Source organism: Astatotilapia calliptera, chromosome 10 (genome assembly GCF_900246225.1).
Source record: "Astatotilapia calliptera chromosome 10, fAstCal1.2, whole genome shotgun sequence".
NCBI lineage: Eukaryota > Metazoa > Chordata > Actinopteri > Cichliformes > Cichlidae > Astatotilapia > Astatotilapia calliptera.
Genome location: NC_039311.1, coordinates 9,872,129 through 9,893,081, shown reverse-complemented (window position 1 = coordinate 9,893,081; position 20,953 = coordinate 9,872,129). Strand labels below are relative to the sequence as shown.

Below are 20,953 nucleotides of genomic sequence, written 5' to 3'. Positions count from 1 at the left end.
TTTTCCAATAACAGTGTTATTAATCATTAATAAAACTTTTATATAACATTTATTGTACTGTGCCTGGGATTGCATAAACTTTGGCACTATCTATCATCTAGAAATGAGTGACAGTGTAAACCATTGGGTAATCTTTTACTTTGAGTGAGTAATAGTAAGCAATATTTTGCTGGAACTCTAGATTCTATTGGGGAGACAACATCCATAGCATTTCATCTTGGCTCATCAGGAATACTATTTCCCATTTGTAGCGTGAGGATCTTCTCCTCTGTGTCTTTTTCTTGTATGTCTATCTGTCCCTCACACTGTTGAGAAAGTCTTTTTCCATTGGTAAAGGTCAATCGCTTATTTACCGATACACCGTTAAGGTGCAGTTTTCTCCGATATAGTCTTTTGCAGTGAAGCAGCTCTCTGTAGGCTCTGTGGAAATCCCTGTTAAAGGCTGGATAAAGTATTGGATTAAGGGTAGAGTTAAAATAACCCAACCACAGGACTACGGAGTGAAGTGTATTAGGCGGGTTTGTCTTTTCCTTCATTCCAATCCAGGTGAAGTAGGTGAAGTAAGGGAACCAACAGATGACAAAAGCCCCAAGTACTGCAGCCAGGGTCACTGTAGCTTTGTGCTCTCGGGCTATTACTGCAGTTGCTGTACGTGCAAATGATGGCAGGGTAGCACGAATTCGCCTAGCCTGAAAAGATTGGTTAAGAGAAGGACAGAGAGCCAGGGGACAAAGATAATGAGATCTTGGGACTTAACCAAGTCACTGATTTGATAGTCAAGGATTTACAATTACAAGACAATATGAATTTAAATAAATCCCATTTAAATGTCCACTGAAAAAACAAAAAAATATCTTTATTCATATATGTATTTCTATAGCAGTTGGCCAGACATCTTCAAAAAGAAATGTAAGCCTTGAAGTAATGACCTTTGACAAAATCATAATAAACACTGACCTGTTCTCGTGCCATCCTGAATATGCAAAGATACATTCCACACATAACCATCAGAGGCAGGTAAAATGAGCCAAAGGCATAAAGAAGAACATAGTTGTTATTCCATCCAAACTGACAGTAGTAGCCCTCTTTTTCATCATCCCCCATGCCCCAGGCTAAGTTTTGAACCCTGTAGTCCGCTGTGTTCCACCCCAAGTGGATAGGCAGAACGGACACAGCTAGTGACATAGCCCAGATGGTGATGATAGCCAATGTCACCCTTAGAGGTGTAACTCTCCGGGAGTGGCTAAGGGGTGCTGAAATAGCAAGGTATCGGTCCACACTGATTGCTAGGAGGGTCAGGATGGAGGCCGTGCACAGCATGACGTCTAATGAAATGTAGATGTTGCACAGGGCTTCTCCAAACGGCCATTCCCCGCTGCGCAGCTCCACAGTGGCGGACAAGGGAAGCACCAGTAGGCCAAGGAGGAGATCTGTCACTGCCAGCGAAACCACGAAGCAGTTAGCAATTCTCCATAGTCGACGGCTCATTCCTACAGCCAAACACACTAGCACGTTACCACCAATGGTTAGAATGATGAAAAACACCAGGATGAGCCAGCGCAGTGCTGTGGCGATCATGATGCACTCCTTCTCTGGCACTGGAACAGTGCTACTGCCAGTACCTCAGTAGTAAATATTGAAAATGCCTCATCTGCTTATCTCCAAAGTTTCTCAGCTGTTGTCAGGTCCCTCAGACTGTCTTTTCCATGGTATCTATGTGCATAGAAGCAGTCTGGTTTAAAGGTTTATCTCTGTATGGAAAGCCCTTCATAGTCTTCTCTTGTTTCACATTGCCACAGCCTCTGAAGTAAACATGACCCTGATGAAAAACAAAAACAATGGGGTTACTTAAAAAGCTATAAAAAGGAAACATGTTTATCCCTCTGTCATTTAATGAAAAAGTCCAAGTCCAACGCTGTTAAAGGTCAATATACCACAGATGGTCACTGAGAAAATGACAAATAAGCAAACTATGCACAGGGCTGCATACAAATCCTGACATTAGGTGTGTATATGTAGATATAAAATAGTGTCACTTCAATTTGTTTTTTAAGTAATAAGGTTTCCATAAAAATATAAATAATTCAATATAAGACAGTGGACTACAATACTGACAGGCGATCATATGCTACACACTGAATGCAGCATGAGCTCTGGACCTTTTCTGCATGTCTTTCTCTGCGTGCTCTTCCTACTTTCTTGTCTCATCTTCATTCCTCCACTATCCAATAAAAAATAAATCTTCATAAAAGATTTGGTTTTTGATTTTTTATGCTACTAATGCAGTTCTAAGACCAAATGTTCTCAGTTGAAATCAGAAATGAGAAAATTGATCTCTACTCTGACTTTGGATTTGACCTCCCAGGGAATCTGTAACACTGCTAAGTAAAGTTACATATTTTTTCAACACATATTAAAGCATTCCACAATAACATTTTCCATTTTCTTTCACAAAATCATGTTGAATTTACCGTGACTCATAGAACTTAGACCAGAGAAATGTATACAACCCTTGCATTGTGCCTTATATTGTTAAATAAACAAATACATCCAGTTGAGGAGTCCTCTATAGACAGAAATGCACCCAAGTAATGACACCCACACTGACATTTCCCCATGTTACACTATCCATAACTGCCAGATCTGCTGTAAAATATACAACAAATAGAAATAAAAAAAACTGTCCCTAGATGCAAATTTTTACTAGCTACACTATATTATGCACAACCATCAGCGTAATGCATAACAAGATATTAAAACAGTCATAAAAGACAATAGTATAAGTCTAATGGTATAAGAAGACATAAACATTAAAGCTCTTTAAGCATGGGAGGACTTTTAAAAGACAAAAAAATCCCGACTTACATCAAATTTTACAGTATGAAAATATAAAAACCCTAAATGAACAGACTCGCGCTGTTTTTCTTTGGCGTGTTTGACAGCTGCCCTGCCTTGAGCCAGTGCTGATGGATGCAACTCATAGTTTAATAATAAGCAACATAAACCAATTTCCTGTAAGAGTTAATTTAATTTGATCACATCTGTATAATGTATGTTGTCATGCTTCATGTGTTGTCCATGCATCATTTTTTAAATTAATTCAAAATAGAAATTAGACACATGAAAATAGCTACAATCATAGACTGTTTCATCGCTAGTGTTTTTGTTTTTTTTGTTTTTTGGCCTTAGACAAACATCAGAGACACATGCAATATTTAGTGAGCATGGTTTAAACAGAATGTAAGATACCAGAGCCTCAACTTTATGACATGTTTACCAAGACAAACTGTTCATTCATGTTTAGATTACAGTTGTGGTAATTTTGTTTTGTGGCACCGATCCAGATCCTCTTCAGGGGTTTCACAACAGAATGTAATTCATGCTGCGACAGCAAACATGCAAAAATAATAAGAACAGATATCGCGTTATGGTGTTTATATTGGGGTGGAGGAAATTATGGCTGTGTTCCAACAATAATAGAATGATAAGTAATGATAACAGAATAATTATTGTTCTTTTGACAACCGTGTTCAAAGATCCTATTTTTGGAAGAGAGGATATGTGATTAATTTAGTCACGAGGTTTTGTCTCAGGAACATGCTAGGTACACAGACTAATCAGGTGTAAATGTAGGTAGAGCTAATTAAGTTTTTCAATTATTTTTTTTAATTATATTTTCAGGAAGAAAGTTATTATTTCTAGATACAGCCATAGCCTATTATAGCCTATAGTGAATGGCATCTCTAAAACATTGTAGATCAAAATTTTGACAGTCGGCATTTTTCAGAAAGGTTCATTAGGTACACACTTCTAAATGAAACCAAATCGCTCAAATCAAATTAAATTAGCCAAATAGAATTTTTCACAGTAAACATCAAAGTTTGGTGTAAAATAAATCACAGTTTTTAAAAATTAATTAATTAGATTCTAATTTAACAATTTTTAAACATTTTTTAATCATTATAACGTATGTATAGTTGACTGTTTTTTGTCATTTCACTTTAATTTTCTGCAAATTATCTAAAAAGCATAATCCCTATTGAATAAAATAGATTCATGTAATTTAATTAATTAATTAAAGAAAGTCAGATCCATATTTCTGGCTTCACAGGCAACAGTTGTGAACAATACTCTTCAAAATGCTTTTTTAAAAAAAAAATCCCTACACATACTGTTCTGCTAACAGTGTTCCTTCTAAAAAAAAAGCACACAAAATGCCAACACCCCTCACCTAAATGTTCCTCCATATGATGATGTGCATAATGGATATTCCGTGATTTGATTTTCTTTTAAATTTACCAGTGTAAATGTGATAAGTCTCAGCATTTGCAGACTTTGGAGATCTCATAATGATGGAGCAAAATTCTAAATTAAATTTTTTTCTTCCACACAAATACTGTTCAAGCATAACATAACATAAGAAGAGTGTACAGGAAATGAGTGTCTCCTTTCCTTTTACAGTAAATACCTGAAAGTTAGGTAAGGTGCAGTTTATCAAAAATGACAGTTTTCTTAAGATGTAAGGTGGTTTATTCTTCGCACAATTACAAACAAATTAGGCAGTACTTAAAAATATTTATGCAGTACTTAAAATTACTTACGGTATAATTTGTATCTCCTTTCCTCCAAAATTTGGGCGCTATTATTTAATCACGAATCAAATTGACTTACAATGTAATTATTTCTTCTTTCCTGTAAAGTATGTGAAGTTAAGAACTACCTATAATAATATAATAATATAATTGTATCATAATCAACTCATAACTAGGCCATTATTTCAAATCATGACATTACCATTTGTCTTCTCATGCTTCAAGTTAATGAATTTAAAGCAGCCTTTGTTTCACCTGTACTTGGCCATTCAGAGGATCGAAGCTTTTAATGTTTTTGATCATCTCGATGGATTTCCCTCGGGGATAAAAACGTGTTGTTTCCATGGGGACTATGTTTGTTCAGCACAGACAGAGGTTTAGTAATCTGGCTACCGTCATTTACAGCCATAATAACCAGGCTTTACTGAGTATAGGCCATAAAAAGTCAGGGAGGATTTAATAGGAAAGAAATTCAAATAAAAATCACTGATGTTTGTCTCCATTTTTTTGCACTTTTGTTGACTTACAAACGCACAGAGAGAACCGGTGAAATGCAACATTTTATCTGCAAACAAATAAAATAAAAATAAATAAATAAAAATTTCAAACAATTTTTTATTTGTCAAACTTTCACTTAGCAAGAGGTTAATAAAAGGAAGAAAAGCCTAAAGATTAAAAAAATAAGCTTGCCAAGTAATACTTACAATAGTTCCCTGCAATGTGAATAGTTGGATATAATCTGTGGTCACCATGTTTCAGTAGGACACGTGCGTGTGTTTATAACAAACGGATGTGCAGATTGATGTCAGGCTAACACTCTGTGCATGACTACAAACTACATGCCACAAGTAATGCTGCCTCTTTTAGCTCATCATACTACATTGCTTACTAACAGTTACCACATGAAAATTCTTTCTTCAATTCTGCACTCCAGACTATCTCATGAACATCCAGACTGGCCAACAGCCTGTATCCACAGGCTGTGAGGCTCCTGAACTCTCTGCCCCCCTCTCACGGACAATAACCATATCCAACTTCTTAATAGCAATGAACTGGTCTGCATTGGTGCATCATATCTTTATTCTCTTCCCCCTCCTGCCCCCCCCCCCCCTCTTTCTTAAATAGATAACTATCATATCTGATATCATATCTCACAGTACAATAATATTGAATGGGTTGCATTGTTGTATTTTGTCATGTTTCTCAGGTCTTTGTCTGAATTTCTACGAACATTATTATTGCTAAGGATTGTCTTATTGCATTGGAGTCACACTGGGTTAAATATGTACACTTGGGTTTTAAGGGGTATTTATTATTTTCTTCTTTTTTTGGGGGTTGTATGGAAGCCCCAAACGCAATTTCATTGTTCTTGACAATGACAATAAATAAATAAATAAATACTAAATACTGAAAATAATGAAATGGTAATATGTTTCTGTTCAGCAGCAATCGTGCACACAGTGGTCAGAGAACCTGAATTGATCATGGAACTAACGAAGGTACCAAAAATCAACAATGAGAGGGAGTAAGATCTTGGCTGGAATGGCAGAAGAATGTAGCGAGTAGGGGGAGGGACCATTATAGTTCAATAATTTAACAACTGAAAAAAGAAACCACGAAGAGCAGTCTGGTAAATCATTTGGGAATTTGTCAAAGTGAAATCCTAGAAGAGGTTACATAATTTTTGCCCAGTGGCACTGGGTTCTTGCCTTGTCTTCTGAAACTCTGCTTTTTGCTTTTTTACTACTTGTTTACAACTTGTTTAGAGTAAACTGATTTCATTAGGGACACGGCTCATGTCTTTTCAGAGACACAGACTTAATTTCATGTGGCTCATTCGGAACAACTCCTACATGTTTACTGCAATATCAGCAAGCCCTACTGTCATTTACCCAAATCTGAATCTGAAGTATGAAGTCAGCAAAATCAGAAAATAGAACCCATTAACTTGATAATCCACATTTAAAACTCACATGTGACATGCAAAAGCATGCCTGGCCACAGCTTATCTCTGTGTTGCCCTATACATATACTGCCAGCTGCCTACATGCCAGCTAATATCCTCTGAATAGGAATAAAAATCAAATAAATCAAATCCCTACATCCGTTTGGTATAAACACACACACACGTGTCCTACAGAAACATCAAGTTTATCTTTTTGCGAGAGCCTTCATCTCAGCACTGTCTCATTTCAGATAAGATCACAACAACAACCACAAAAGAGAAATGTTTATTGCCTCACCTCACGTGGTTTGTCGTAAACACCTGTCAGATCCAACACTTCTTCCTTGAACATAGATGTACTGATTCCTCAGACCTGGCTGTGTAAACGTATCCCTCTCTCTCTCTTGCTCTCGCTCTCTCTCTCGCGCGCTCTGTCTCTCCCTACTGCCTGCTCTGTTTTAGTAGATGTTATCAGCACATGCACTTCTTGCAGTTCTGTGACATCGTTTCATTTGCTCCCTTTAAAGTTTATTTCAGCCCACATCTTCAGAAGAGTTGAATGCTTATCCCACAACTTCAGCCTGTATCATTCTTTCTTATACAAGACAGAGTTAGTAGGTAATATAATTAGTGGGGAAAAGTGAGCCGCTATTTATTTAATTATAAACAATATGTCTTTAATTATATAACTGTATTTGTTATCATTTACAATGTTGCAGTGCAGACCACTAGTAGTCATTATATGACACTCAGTCGATCATATAGCAGTAAGTGCATCACCTGCTTAGAAAGTCTATTCTTTTCTCAGCATTTAGAAAGGATCCTTTGAGCAGCATATAATTTAAACAAAAAACCTGCAGCACAGGAAATAAGCATATTGTTTTTTTAGTGACCTACACAGCTCAGGGATGATTATCAAGATCCGCACCCTGCACACGTGTGATGCTTTTCATAGAATCAGTATTATACATTCATGTTGGTAAACTGATATGGCAACTTGCTGATGTTTAGCACATGATCCTTGCTATCTGTCACATTTTGACTTGTTTGCATGGTAATATTGATTTATTAATGCAGAGCAAAATTTAAAGTGCAGTTTGCTAACAGGATTTTTTTTAATTCTAGGGAATTAAACATGCAATTAAACAAGCTGACTGCACTCCACGAGTGCAGTCAGCTTCTTCAGCCAGTAGGCGTGAACCATGTTGGGGCCTGGTGCCAACTCTTCATACTGGAGACCCTTTCTTGGATGTCTGCCACTGTGATGGTTACTGGACCCTGTTCAGGGAGGTTGCTGTGGCCTCCCCTATGCTCTTCCAGTATTGCTCCGTCTCCAGCCTTGGTGGTGCTGTTTTCATATTGTTCCCCTGCCACTGAGAGTACACCATGGCTGGTTCTGTGGAGAACAGCTGGTTTATTCTCCTGCCTTCAATCTCTCTAGTGTACCTCTTTAAGTGGCTGGCCAAGGCTGCCTCAGGTATGGACAGCTTGCTGTACTTCTTAGGCACCTTCTTTGTCGCACCTTTCTGCAGCTCCAATAGTTGGCTAACCTCTCTCCGTGCTACCTTGATCTTAGCCTCTAGTCTCCTTCTCCATGGTTCAACTTATAGCCCAGCATCTCACTGATCACTGCCGCCGTATTGTAGATCAGCTTGTTAGAGTTGGTAATGATGACTGTAGGTATCGTCCGCAGTGCTGCATTAACATCATCTAGCAGACCTTCTGAGGGTACTTCACATAGTCTTGATAACCAGCTACGGGTGATCCAAGTTTTAAGCTTGGCCATGATCCTATCTTTCAGTTCCTCTCGCACTCAATGATCCTGCTTCTATTGCACTTGGGGCTTGGTACCCAGTCTCAGGCGCGGGTGATGATATCTCTCCCCTGACCTGGCATCCTGGCTCCCCCTTGCCATAGCATTTGTGTTGTACCTCGTCAATAGCTGTGAGAGCAGTCCCTTCTTTCGAATGTTGGAACACTGAGCTGCTAGTTGTTTCGCCGTCATTGTGGATGTTGGGTGTCGAAGATTCCATAGGTCTCTCATCCTATTCATGTAACCCCTTCCGCCAGGGTTACATGCGTAGTAGCATTCCAACAACGCCCTAATTTCATCTCTTGCCCACCGATGCCTTCTTGTTCCAGTAGCCCACTTCTCATTAGGGTGCTCTGGTTCCTCAACACCTGACGCGGACCTTGTTGATCCGGGCGATGGCGCCGGCATGCCTTCATATTTATCTGTCTCGCTCATTTCTGCAGTAGGCTTGCTTAGCATGGGGGGTCTAGCCCTGGGAACCTTACTGGATACAGACCCTCCGCTCCAAAGGCATGTAGTCTTACAACTACGCTATCCAGCTATATCTATCTATCTATCTATCTATCTATCTATACACACACATATATATGTATATAAAACAAAAAGTTCAATTTCACTCTCAGTCATTGTCACTTAACAGGCATTTTATTTATGGTCTGTGTCTTATATATTCAATAACAATGTCTCTTCTCAGCAGCAAGTCCCGACTTAAAAAAAAATTCTCAGACTGTTTGTTGGTATTTTAGCTTCAAACCTTCTAGTGTGACATGCACTGTCTCTCTTGAATCCCTAAACTAATATTCAGGCTCTATAATGACTAGTGATCCATTATAAAACTGTACCTCCATTGCAATAAGACTCTAAAAATAAATGGTCATTTAACAAAATAAGTTAATGGTTTCTTTCAAACGAGGTTCCTGAGTTGACAGTACGTGCTCAAATCACCATACTTGCCCACGAAGGAAAACAAGTTAACAATTAAAGCAAGTCTGAATAATCCTTCAGGCTCAAGGGATTAAACAATAACACATGTAACTTAAGAGTTATGATACCTAACTGTACTGCAAACTCTAGATGATATAGGAGGCTTCATTTTTTCAAAGATGTCTGTCCTGGGATCCCTGTCACATGTATAGTAGTGCCCATATTTGGATGTGTACACATGCGAGATTATCTCGCATGTGTACATATCCAAAATAAAATCAGAAATCCTGCTAAAAATGTAAATATAATTCAGTTCAGTTCACTCTAAGATAGAGATATATATACTAAAAAAACAAAAAAAATTTTTCCTTTGCAGTAAAATCTGGGTACATACAGTGGCTTGCAAAAGTATTCGGCCCCCTTGAACTTTTCCACATTTTGTCACATTACAGCCACAAACACAAATCAATTTTACTGGAATTCCACGTGAAATATCAATACAAAGTGGTTTACATGTGAGAAGTGGAACGAAAATCATACATGATTCCAAACAGTTTTTACAAATAAATAACTGCAAAATGGGGTGTGCGTAATTATTCAGTCCCCTGAGTCAATACTTTGTAGAACCACCTTTTGCTGCAATTACAGCTGCCAGTCCTTTAGGGTGTGTCTCTACCAGTGTTGGGACTAACGCGTTATTAAGTAACGCGTTACAGTAACTACGTTATTATTGTGGCAACGAGCACGGTATAACTAGTTATTATGCCAAAACCGGGAACGCGTTACTCGTTACTGGGATTTAGATAGGCTCGTTATTCGTTACTTCGTGTGGTGGCTATCGTGGAGCTTCCACAGATTCAATAACATTAGCAAGTGGTGGAAGCCAGCACGTGGATGAAGGAAAAGGGAGGCAAGAGGGGAGACCCGAAGCGGCCGCTGGTCCGAGTGTCAGGTGAACTGAACTTCAGGTAAGAAGTTATAACCTGCAGTCCATCTGGGTCAGATATGAACCAAGTTTAGTTGGAGTTTATTTTCGTTATGCTGACTTTTTCGTACTGCGTGCTAGCTAGCATGGTCATGATATCGGTGTGGTTATCTGGTGAGAGGGAAACATGAAGATGAAACCAGGAGATGTCCTTACTGAATCATCAGAGCTGAACAGGTGATGGAGAAACAGGTTTACCTTTTAGTTAACATGAATGAGTTGAAGGGAAGTTATGAACTGTTTCTGAGAGACAAATAACCCCAGGATCCTTTTCTATGTAGCTGACGGCTGGTAACTGTGCAGGGGCGGGTCTAGCAAAGTGTTGCCCGGGTCCATGTAGGGCATTAAAAGGGGGGCACAAGGAAATACTTTCTTATTCTCATTTAAAATGTCTCACTTTTAAAAAAAAAATTATCTGAGTCTTGCAACAAACAATTGATAGATTGATACATATATACCATCAGAACAGTGTACATCACTGTCACAACAGTGTTTATTTTCATTCAAAGGCTTTATGGTTTTTCCTATAATGGTGGTCAAAATGCCCGGGACGATTTTTTTGTCCCAGTCCAGCTCTGTATGCAGCTCATCTGCAGTCTGGTGTTACCTACATCTTCCTATTCAGAAGGCAGAATTTCTGAGTTCTGAGTACAATCGAAAGCACCACGACTGCAGTTTTTGTGTTGGATGTAAAAAGCAGGCTAGGATAGAATCAGGCGTGGGATTTCTCTCGTGGAAATGTGCACATTATTTTTTCCTTTCTATTGGTAGGTGGCACAGTGCACTTGTGGCAAGTAAGCAAGCTAGAAGACTGGCACTCTGGCTGGGTATCCAGTTACGGAAGCAACACATTAACAAGAGCATTCTGAGTAAAACCAAAGTTACTTTCCCTAGTAACTAGTTACTCTGAAAGTAACGAGTAACTTGAAGTAACTGAGTTACTTTTGATAGAAGTAACTAGTAATGTAACTAAGTTACTAATTTAAAGTAACTTACCCAACACTGGTCTCTACCAGCTTTGTACATCTAGAGACTGAAATCTTTGCCCATTCTTCTTTGCAAAACAGCTCCAGCACAGTCAGATTAGATGGACAGTGTTTGTGAACAGCAGTTTTCAGATCTTGCCACAGATTCTTGATTGGATTTAGATCTGGACTTTGACTGGGCCAGTCTAACACATGGATATGTTTTGTTTTAAACTATTCCATTGTTGCCCTGGCTTTATGTTTAGGGTCGTTGTCCTGCTGGAAGGTGAACCTCCGCCCCAGTCTCAAGTCTTTTGCAGACTCCAAGAGGTTTTCTTCCAAGATTGCCCTGTATTTGGCTCCATCCATCTTCCCATCAACTCTGACCAGCTTCCCTGTCCCTGCTGAAGAGAAGCACCCTCAGAGCATGATGCTGCCACCACCATATTTGACAGTGGGGATGGTGTGTTCAGAGTGATGTGCAGTGTTAGTTTTCCGCCACACATAGCATTTTGCATTTTGGCCAAAAAGTTCCATTTTGGTCTCATCTGACCAGAGGACCTTCTTCCACATGTTTGCTGTGTCCCCCACATGGCTTGTGGCAAACTGCAAACGGGACTTCTTATGGTTTTCTGTTAACAGTGGCTTTCTTCTTGCCACTCTTCCATAAAGGCCGACTTTGTGCAGTGCACGACTAATAGTTGTCCTATGGACAGATTCCCCCACCTGAGCTGTAGATCTCTGCAGCTCGTCCAGAGTCACCATGGGCCTCTTGGCTGCATTTCTGATCAGCGCTCTCCTTGTCTGGCCTGTGAGGTGAACGACCTTGTCTTGGTAGGTTTACAGTTGTGCCATACTCCTTCCATTTCTGAATGATCGCTTGAACAGTGCTCCGTGGGATGTTCAAGGCCTGGGAAATCTTTTTGTAGCCTAAGCCTGCTTTAAATTTCTCATTAACTTTACCCCTGACCTGTCTGGTGTGTTCTTTGGACTTCATGGTGTTGTTGCTCCCAATATTCTCTTAGACAACCTCTGAGCCGTCACAGAGCAGCTGTATTTGTACTGACATTAGATTACACACAGGTGCACTCTATTTAGTCATTAGCACTCACCAGGCAATAGGGCTGAACGATATATCGCATTTGCGATAATATCGCGACATGATCAAGTGCAATTTTCTAACCGCAAAGGCTGCGATTATACTCTGGACATGTCCAAATTCATGGGCTGCATCCTCCTGAGGCCGCATTTGTAGACCGATTACGTCACAGCGACGCGCCGAAGGCTGTCCAAATTACTACCATATCCCAGAATTCATAGCGTGGCCCAGCCAAACTCCAGTTTCCAGCAATGGCGGCCGCTACTAAGTTTTAAAATTACTCATACTAATCTTTCTGGGTCACAAAATAAACTTTTAACATATTTTCAGGCGAGAAAGTAGTTGTGTAAACATCAAATATCTGCTCGGTTTATCAAGATATCCCATATTTGCAAAAGTGCTTCGACATTTTCAGAGGCGTCTGCTACCCACCAGCTCGACAGCTAGCCGGGAGCTCGAGGGTTACTGATGCGGCCGAGAACGGCACAACTCCCGGCACATCATTTTCAGATCACCGCGGAGTTTCGCTGCTCGGGTTAAACGTAATATATAAGTCACTTAGACAACCTAAAAATGTTATTGTTGGGCTTTTTTCAGTGTTTTGTTTGTTCGTGAGTAAATCGGTTTGGCTGAGATTAAAGTTATTAGATTAGATAAAATAAAACTTTATTAATCCCCCGGGTGGGTTCCTCCTTGGTTTTCACACAGCTGACTAAACGTCAAACAGAAAACTTATTAAACAGAAGTATGAGACAGTCGAGAATTTACACCAGTGTCTGGTTATATTTTAGATAGCAAGAAGCAGACGGCCGAGTTTATTAAACTCCACCGAGACAGCGGTGACGCTAATCAGAACTAGACCGTCCAATTTCACGCCTTTAAACTTTAAAGGCGTGTTTGTGTGTGTGTTTATACAATTGCTATTATGTTTGCACTTTATGTGTAATGTTACTGACTGCAGAGATCAGTAAGATGTGTGTATTTTTTATTTATTAGTTTTATTTATTTAATATTATTTTTTAATTGAATGACTGTCTAGTAGTTCACAGATGTCGAAAAACTGAGTGTGGTAAAGCCACTGATTTTTTTTATGTATATTTCTGCAATCTGCACATTGTACTGACTTTCATTTTAATGTTTACACCAGGGTTCCTTGTCAGCACTTTATGCTCAGATGTTTGTAAGCTAAAAATAAACTATTGTGTATGTTCAAATATACTGTTGTGATTGAAGAAGTTAAATAAAAATGTCAGTCATCAATTCATGCATCACCTCATGTCATCATAACAGAGGTCTGTCTTCCAGGAAAGAACAGTTTAAAATTAATGTAATATAGTATTGGCCATACTATATGATGTATTGCTTGTCTTTGTTTAATAATACAGAAGACAAAGACCTTAAAAAATAATCGCATATCGCATCGCAATCGCAATATTGGGGCAAAAAATCGCAATTAGATTATTTTCCATAATCGTTCAGCCCTACCAGGCAATGTCTATGGGCAACTGACTGCACTCAGACCAAAGGGGGCTGAATAATTACGCACACCCCACTTTGCAGTTATTTATTTGTACAAAATGTTCGGAATCATGTATGATTTTTGTTCCACTTCTCAAGTGTACACCAATTTATTCATGTTTGTGGCTGTAATGTGACAAAATGTGGAAAAGTTCAAGGGGGCGAATACTTTTGCAAGCCACTGTTTCTTCAAATCCTCTAGTCAGTTTAGTAACTCTTTTCTCCCACCTGCTGGGCATGAGTGGGTACTGTAGAAGGGGCTTCAACTCCTGCACTATCAGAAATGGATAGAGACAGAAAGCAATTCCCTAATACAATTGTGCATAATGTCCAGAACTGTACTTTATGGATCTATGTAAACATGTAGTTATTCTGTTATAATTATTATGTTTGTCCTATTCTATAGATATAGATTTGCTTTACTGTATACATTATGTTCTTAGTTGATGATATTTAGTTTGCTGTCATAGAGAACAGTGAATTTTCACATTTGGAAACACAGCGAAGAACCTTTTAAAATATGATCTTAATTGCTACTCAGATGTTTTAAAGTTTTACATAAATCAATAAATTATATTATGGATATATCGATATATGCAGCTAACTCTGTTTCAGCTTCTACCTGTTGTAACTATATTCTGAAGGAATATAAAATGTACATAAAAAACATGTAATTGTTTGAAACAAATGCGATAGAATAAACTAGGAGCAGTGTAAATCATTAATAATCTGACTTATTAAGTAGCTGTTGCACTCAGCTTTGCTGAGTCTTTTATTGCAGCGGTTTACGGTGCATTAGCATTTAATGGTGATGTCGCATTCAACATAAATGTATGCATGAACTCAGTTTGCATATGGTTTTCTTTGCCTTCCACAATAAAATTTGCATAGCGCTGTGCTTTATAATGTGTTCATGTAAAAATGTTTGCATTTTTGGAGGGAAATCTGCCAAGCTGCTATTATTGCTTATATGCATATTTTCTTGACTGAACGCAGGAATGATAAAGGGCTTTGAGCTATGTTTTAGTCATTCATCATTATTCAAACAGGTGTGCTGACAAAATGTAAGCCTGGAGTGCTGTGCCTGACTAACAAGCTTTCTGTCACTCTCTCCGAGGTGTTGAGTATGTCCTGCTTGGTGTTGATGCGTCCCCAAACCTTAGCTTTCATTTATGACAGCTGTTCTATAAAGTTGAAAAAAAAAAAACCCTAACTCTAATTTCTTTAATAAGCAGGTCTTCTACACACACAGAGATTCACTAGGTAAATTCTCTTCAGTTGTGGCTTCTTCTTAATTTGCTGATATGTAAGATAAGCATTTGAACTAAATATGGATTTAACAAACGAGCAACCAGGTAATTATCTTTGAAATTTGAAAAACTAAAGTACAAAACTTCCAATATCCACACTGCATGCGAAAGAGTATGTCAGATGACTCAGGTGTTTATGTTTGGGATAGTCTGTCAACCTGTCTCGGATGTACTAGGCCTCTGTCCATATGAAGCTACGCTTCAGCTCCCCCCAACCCTAAACTGAATAAGTGGAACAAAATGTATGAATGAGTAGATGTCATGCATAGAGGGAGCACAGAGGTGCTGGAGGCATTGTTACTTCAAAAGAGAAATTGTGGTTTGAACATCTCATAGTCAAGTTATATGTATGTTATATGTAATTCCATAGGTGTGAATGTGAGCATGAATGATCCTGTGACAGACTGGTGACCTGAAGTGAACCCTGCCTTTGTAATTCTGTAGTTATTAGGCAATTAAAAAACAGATGTCATCATCTGATGTCCAAAAAATGCACAAAAAGTCTAAATTCAATTCAATTCCATTTTATTTATATAGCACCAGACCACAACAAAAGTCACCTCAAGGTGATTCACATTGAAAGGTAAATACCCTACAACAATAAAAAGACATCCCAACAATCAAACGATCCCTTTTGAATGAGTACTTGGCAACAGTGGGAAGGAAAAACTCCCTTTTAACAGGAAGAACCCTCTATCAGAAATAGGCTCAGGCAGGGGCAGCTATCTTCTGCAACCAGTTGGGGATGAGGGGAGGAAGACAAGGCAAACGACATACTGTGAAAGAGAGCCAGAGATGAATAATTACTAATGATTAAATGTAAAGTCATCAGTGAGTGAAAAAGGTAGAAATACTTAAAGCATTATGGGAAGCCCCCAGTTCCAACCTTGTTGCAACATAACTAAGGGAGGATTCAGGATCACCTGATCCGACCCTAACTATAAGCTTTAGCAAAAAGGAAAGTATTATGCCCAGCCTTAGAAGTACAGAGGGGGTCTGTCTCTCAAATCCACTCTGGAAGCTGGTTCCACATAATGGGAAAGTGTGTGAATTAATTTAGTTAATATTTTACTAAATACGTAAAAGCTTTTAGATGCTGCTTCCGCTCTCAAGGTTCTTTTTTTTTTTAAGATTCAGATTATATATTTTCTATTGTTCTATCACAGACTAAGGAATGGTGTAAAACATACAGTCCAAAAACCATCAGTCTGACCTAAGTAAACTCAAGTAAAATTAATGACAAAGATATTCAAACTGCAAACTAAATTACCTTTAAAAAAAAGTTTAATGTGTTTTTTAATATTTAATATGCATTAAAAAAATTCTTGTGTTACATGTTTATGTATTCTATGTGTGGATACGTGTGGTAGTCTCCTTGTCAGTCAAATAGATTAGGCTCTTGGGGAAATGAGGGACATGTAATGTCTTGGTTACTGTTAGTCATTTTCTTAAAGAGACATCACTTCTATTAAATAAAGCAAGCATTGCTTCTAAGCTCTCAAGGTTATCTCTGGTGATTATAATTCACACTACAAATACCGCCTTAATGTGGTGTGATGTGGAGAGATCACAGGTTTCACACATCCCTATTCATTGTTTTTTATTAATTTGACCTCACGCAACATTTAACATGATGGTGTAAAGTCATGAAAAAGAAAAGTCAGACTAAAGTGGGAATTGTCATGTTTGTTAAACAAGACTATCAAACCACATTACATCATATTCAAGACCATAAAATAAACCCCAGTCAATTGACTTGTCTCTTATGGAAATTTAACCATTACGCTCTCCTTTCTCTTCCATGTCATTTTTTCCATTTCTGCTCGGGGGAAAGCCGATATCTTCCATCTCTGCGGATTACTGCTGCTCTAAAACTCCTCTGGAGGACACTCGACCCTGAGAGGAGCAGTGAGCTTAAACCCCAATGTGCCCTTTTCTGCCCTATTCCACTCCTCATTGTCCCCAAGGAACACTGGCAGTGAGTCTCCACGTCAGAATGAGTCATTAGCTTACTCTGTGAATGAAACCGGCAGCAATGTTTCCATATATAGAGGAGAAACACAAGAGCCAGGGATATTTATCTTTGGTAAAACAGCAAATAGGCCACATTCTGATCAAACAATCTGATTTAAACAAATAAATAAGCAAATAAATGAAGACATATGAACTGAAATCAGCTTTACACTCTTATGGCTGATTGGAAACCTGGTGTAGTGATTTTTATTTTTGCTACATTTTGCATATTGTCCACACTTTGCATTTTGTCCACATATAATGAGGTCAAACTTACATTTTCTGAATGTAATTATATTACTGAACAACCCTAATGCTGTTTTAATGCATTTTAAGTGCATTAAGACGGCACTTAAAATTCAGCATGCAGTTTCTTGCGTACAGCCCTACTAATACAGATATTTACTAAATATTTACACTTAACACTTTCAAGTATAACAGCGAGGGCAGGAGTACCTCACTGTGTAAAACATCCTCATGATGACACTGTCAGAGTGAATATGCAAAAAAGAAGAAGCTGACATTCTTTTTAACATTAATTGTCAGTAGAGATATAGAAAGAGATTGAAAACTATGGCTAAAATGACTCAAAGTCTTCAAATTTAGGCCAGCTCAGTTTGACTAGATTTTGGAAAATACATTCATTATAGCATCCTGCAGGTGTAGAAATCCACCGCTCACTGTGCTGGAAAGAAAAACAACAGAGCAATTTGCACAGAATTTCAGTCTAAAAAATATCTGTCAGGGCACAGCAGCCTGCCCTGGGAGAAAAGCACTGCAGTGGAAATGATTGTCCTCTCTGAAACTGTCTCTCTTGGGACAGAATCCCTGCCTCCTAAAAAAACAAAAACAAAACACAACATGTTAAAACACAAAATATTAAAATCTTCACTTTTATTTCAAAAATTGCATGAATGGTAACTTTTTTTCTTATGTTCCTAAATTTCCTAAAAAGAAGGACCCTGCCTTCAAGCTATTTAGGAAAATAGCTTAATCTGTTACTCATGCTAATGTGTGCAAGTACTGTTTGTGCAGTAGTGTGCTCTTAAAAAATTAGCATATGTTATACTGGATTACAGTTTTTCTCAGTCGCTTTGGTGCATTTCTCACAACAGAATTAAACATTGCACAACAGTTAGTTCAACCACCACAACATGTAGTCGTTTTGGCACAACCCTGTGGCGGTTTCACGTTCACTGCGTCCAAAGGCAAATGCCTTTGGACATGAAGCAGTTGAGTGAGTACAAATATCTAAAGAATGGTCACGTTTGACTTCCTATTCATCACTATCTCCTTTCTTTCATCATGAATGTCACAATTATTCATACTTGTACCGGCTGAATAGTCATTGTCCTTACAACTAATAGTCTTCATTGCATTGCTTGTGTCAGTGCACTCAAAATTGCTGAACAGCTTGTCAAACGATTCATACACCCATTTTGAAAACCCTATTTTGGAGGAGTTCCCATGAAAATCTCCATAAACTACATGTCTCAGGTGAACCTTATCTCACACTAATGAAAATTGGTGTGTGTCACTCCTACTTGCAACCAATGAAAAGCCTCTCCTACCCAGTCACAGGTGAACCGCGGCACAGCATCCCCCACTCCACAAGTACATATATACTGTAATGTAAACCAACAGACAGGATTGGCATGAGGTGCATACTGAATCTACAAAACAGCAGAACATGGAACGTCAGCCTCGTGGAAGAGGAGTGAGGATCGGTGGAGGACGAGGACAAAACCGGGTGAGAAGAGGCCAACCACATAGACACGTTCCTGACGAAATCAGGGCAACACTTGTGGATCATGTGATAAACCATGGCCTCACAATGGCCGAGGCTGGTCGAAGGGTGCAGCCAAATGTTGGGAGAACTACTGTAAGTTCTATCATCCAGACATTTCGTCGGGAAAACAGGTGAGCACACCGTAATCTAGTTACAGTATGCAGCACAAACTAATTTGCTCTGCACTTTCATAGTCATACAGGAGACTTGCATTAGGACATGACCTTACAGATCCTTACACATAGACGTACTGTAACTGAAGCGCAGACTTGGCCCAGGTGTGGCATAGTGTGCTGTGGTACAATACAGTAATGCTGTAAAGAAAGGAGTTTTGAATGATAGTCCTGTGACAATCACTGTAAGCATGTTTGCGCTTACATGTGTGTGTTTTCCCATCTGCATCTCAAAAAGGACTGCCAGACAACCTAGAGCAGGTGGAAGAGGTCCACTTATGACTCCGCAGCAAGAGGAAAGAATTTGTGCAATGGTGGCTGCAAACAACGCTTTGAGACTGAGAGAAATACAAAGAACTGTCGTAAACGATGACACCATCTTCGGAAATATTCAGTCAATATCAATTTCCACCATAGACAGAGTCCTCAGACGGAATGAAATGTCCATGAAGCAATTGTACAGAGTGCCATTTGAACGGAACAGTGATCGAGTGAAGGAGCTCCGTCACCAGTATGTACAGGTAACACATGTTCGCATATGTACCTCTGTTCACTGTAACAGTTTAGGCCATGTACTCAACCTACATTTATGCATGTTACTGTAATCCTATGTACAATTCCAACTGTACAATCTGTTCTGCCAAATGCACCATTACAGACCTGTCTGATTCTCATCCTTTGTAAAGCATATCCTGGAGTTGGAGGCCAGGGAACCCCTGCACATGTTTGTATATCTTGACGAAGCGGGATTCAATCTCGCAAAAGGCAGACGGCGTGGACGGAATCACATTGGAGAAAGAGCCACCATTGATGTCCCAGGCCAACGAGGAGGGAATATTACAATGTGTGCCGCAATCTCAGAGAATGGTGTTCACACCCATATTCCTCGTATTGGTGCATACAATTCACAACACCTGTTGGCTTTTCTGGATGCTCTTCATAGGGACCTGATCCCACAAAATGGAAGGGATGATCCTGGTGACAATCGGACAATGTATGTAGTGGTTTGGGATAATGTAAGCTTCCATCACTCTGCTGTAGTCAGGCAGTGGTTTGCAGCACACGACAGGATGCTTATGGAGTTTCTTCCTCCTTACAGTCCATTCCTGAATCCAATTGAGGAGTTTTTCTCTTCCTGGAGGTGGAAGGTATATGACAGGCATCCACATACCCAAATGACCCTGCTAGCAGCTATGGATGCAGCTTGTGATGACATCACAGCAGAGTCCTGCAGAGGGTGGATTCGACACTCCAGAAGATACTTTCCCCGATGCATCGATAGAGCTGACATACGCTGTGATGTTGATGCAAATATGTGGGCAGACAGACGGGAGCGTCTAGATATCAATGATTGATATGCAGCAGTGTCTGTTTTTCAGTTTGTTTTTTTTGAGTCGTAACTACTGCAGTGAGGTTTACTGTCTAGGTGAGTTTGTTTGCTGTAAAATGTTTGATTTACTGTATTTCCCCAGTTTGCACAATGCTGTGAACAGTTTCAATTAAATATTATCAAGAGTGCATATGGAGTGTCTTGATTGTCCTTTACAATTTATGGTTTTCAACATGCCATGCATGCGGTCCGGACTTGACATGTCATTGGGAAGCACCTACAAAGACATCCGTCACAATGGGAACATGTTCAGACCATGTGATTTTGTGACCAAAGGTGCTGGTCTAATGACTTGTAATTGTGACAGCCCTGACACTTTGTTTGGTATCAGTACTTGCTTTTGATGAATGTATTGTCTGTTTTGCTCAAGGGATTTGTTGTTGATGCATTGACAACTTATTTTGGACACCTGACTTTTCTTTTTGATGGAGTGACTC

The 20,953-nt window shown here is 39.1% G+C and overlaps 2 protein-coding genes across 3 annotated transcripts; one reads left to right on the top strand and one right to left on the bottom strand.

Annotated features, from left to right (window-relative positions):
• Nucleotides 1-205: 205 nt before the first annotated feature.
• Nucleotides 206-1,578, bottom strand: hrh2b (histamine receptor H2b). Its single transcript, XM_026183076.1, has 2 exons — nt 958-1,578; nt 206-689 (listed from the first exon to the last, which is right to left on the bottom strand). Exons 1-2 carry the CDS (start codon nt 1,576-1,578, stop codon nt 213-215), a joined length of 1,098 nt encoding a protein of 365 aa, XP_026038861.1. The 3' UTR covers nt 206-212.
• Nucleotides 1,579-18,244: 16,666 nt separating this feature from the next.
• Nucleotides 18,245-20,646, top strand: LOC113030533 (uncharacterized). 2 transcript variants are annotated; one of them, XM_026182053.1, is made up of 3 exons: nt 18,245-19,647; nt 19,813-20,120; nt 20,226-20,646. In XM_026182053.1, the coding sequence occupies exons 1-3, from the start codon at nt 19,318-19,320 to the stop codon at nt 20,479-20,481; spliced, it is 894 nt and encodes a 297-aa protein (XP_026037838.1). In that variant the 5' UTR covers nt 18,245-19,317; the 3' UTR covers nt 20,482-20,646. The 2 variants fall into 2 exon arrangements, with proteins under 2 accessions (XP_026037838.1, XP_026037839.1); XM_026182054.1 differs by having other exon boundaries at nt 19,813-20,646.
• The last annotated feature ends 307 nt before the right edge of the window (nt 20,647-20,953 follow it).

Bases quoted from the DNA above. Each gene is read 5' to 3' on its own strand.
- hrh2b (XM_026183076.1), bottom strand. From the start codon at position 1,578: ATGATCGCCACAGCACTGCGCTGGCTCATCCTGGTGTTTTTCATCATT. The intron at 690-957 runs GTCAGTGTTTAT...CAATCTTTTCAG, and splicing joins TCAGGATGGCACGAGAACAG to GCTAGGCGAATTCGTGCTAC.
- LOC113030533 (XM_026182054.1), top strand. From the start codon at position 19,318: ATGTTTGCGCTTACATGTGTGTGTTTTCCCATCTGCATCTCAAAAAGG. The intron at 19,648-19,812 runs GTAACACATGTT...TCCTTTGTAAAG, and splicing joins TCCGTCACCAGTATGTACAG to CATATCCTGGAGTTGGAGGC.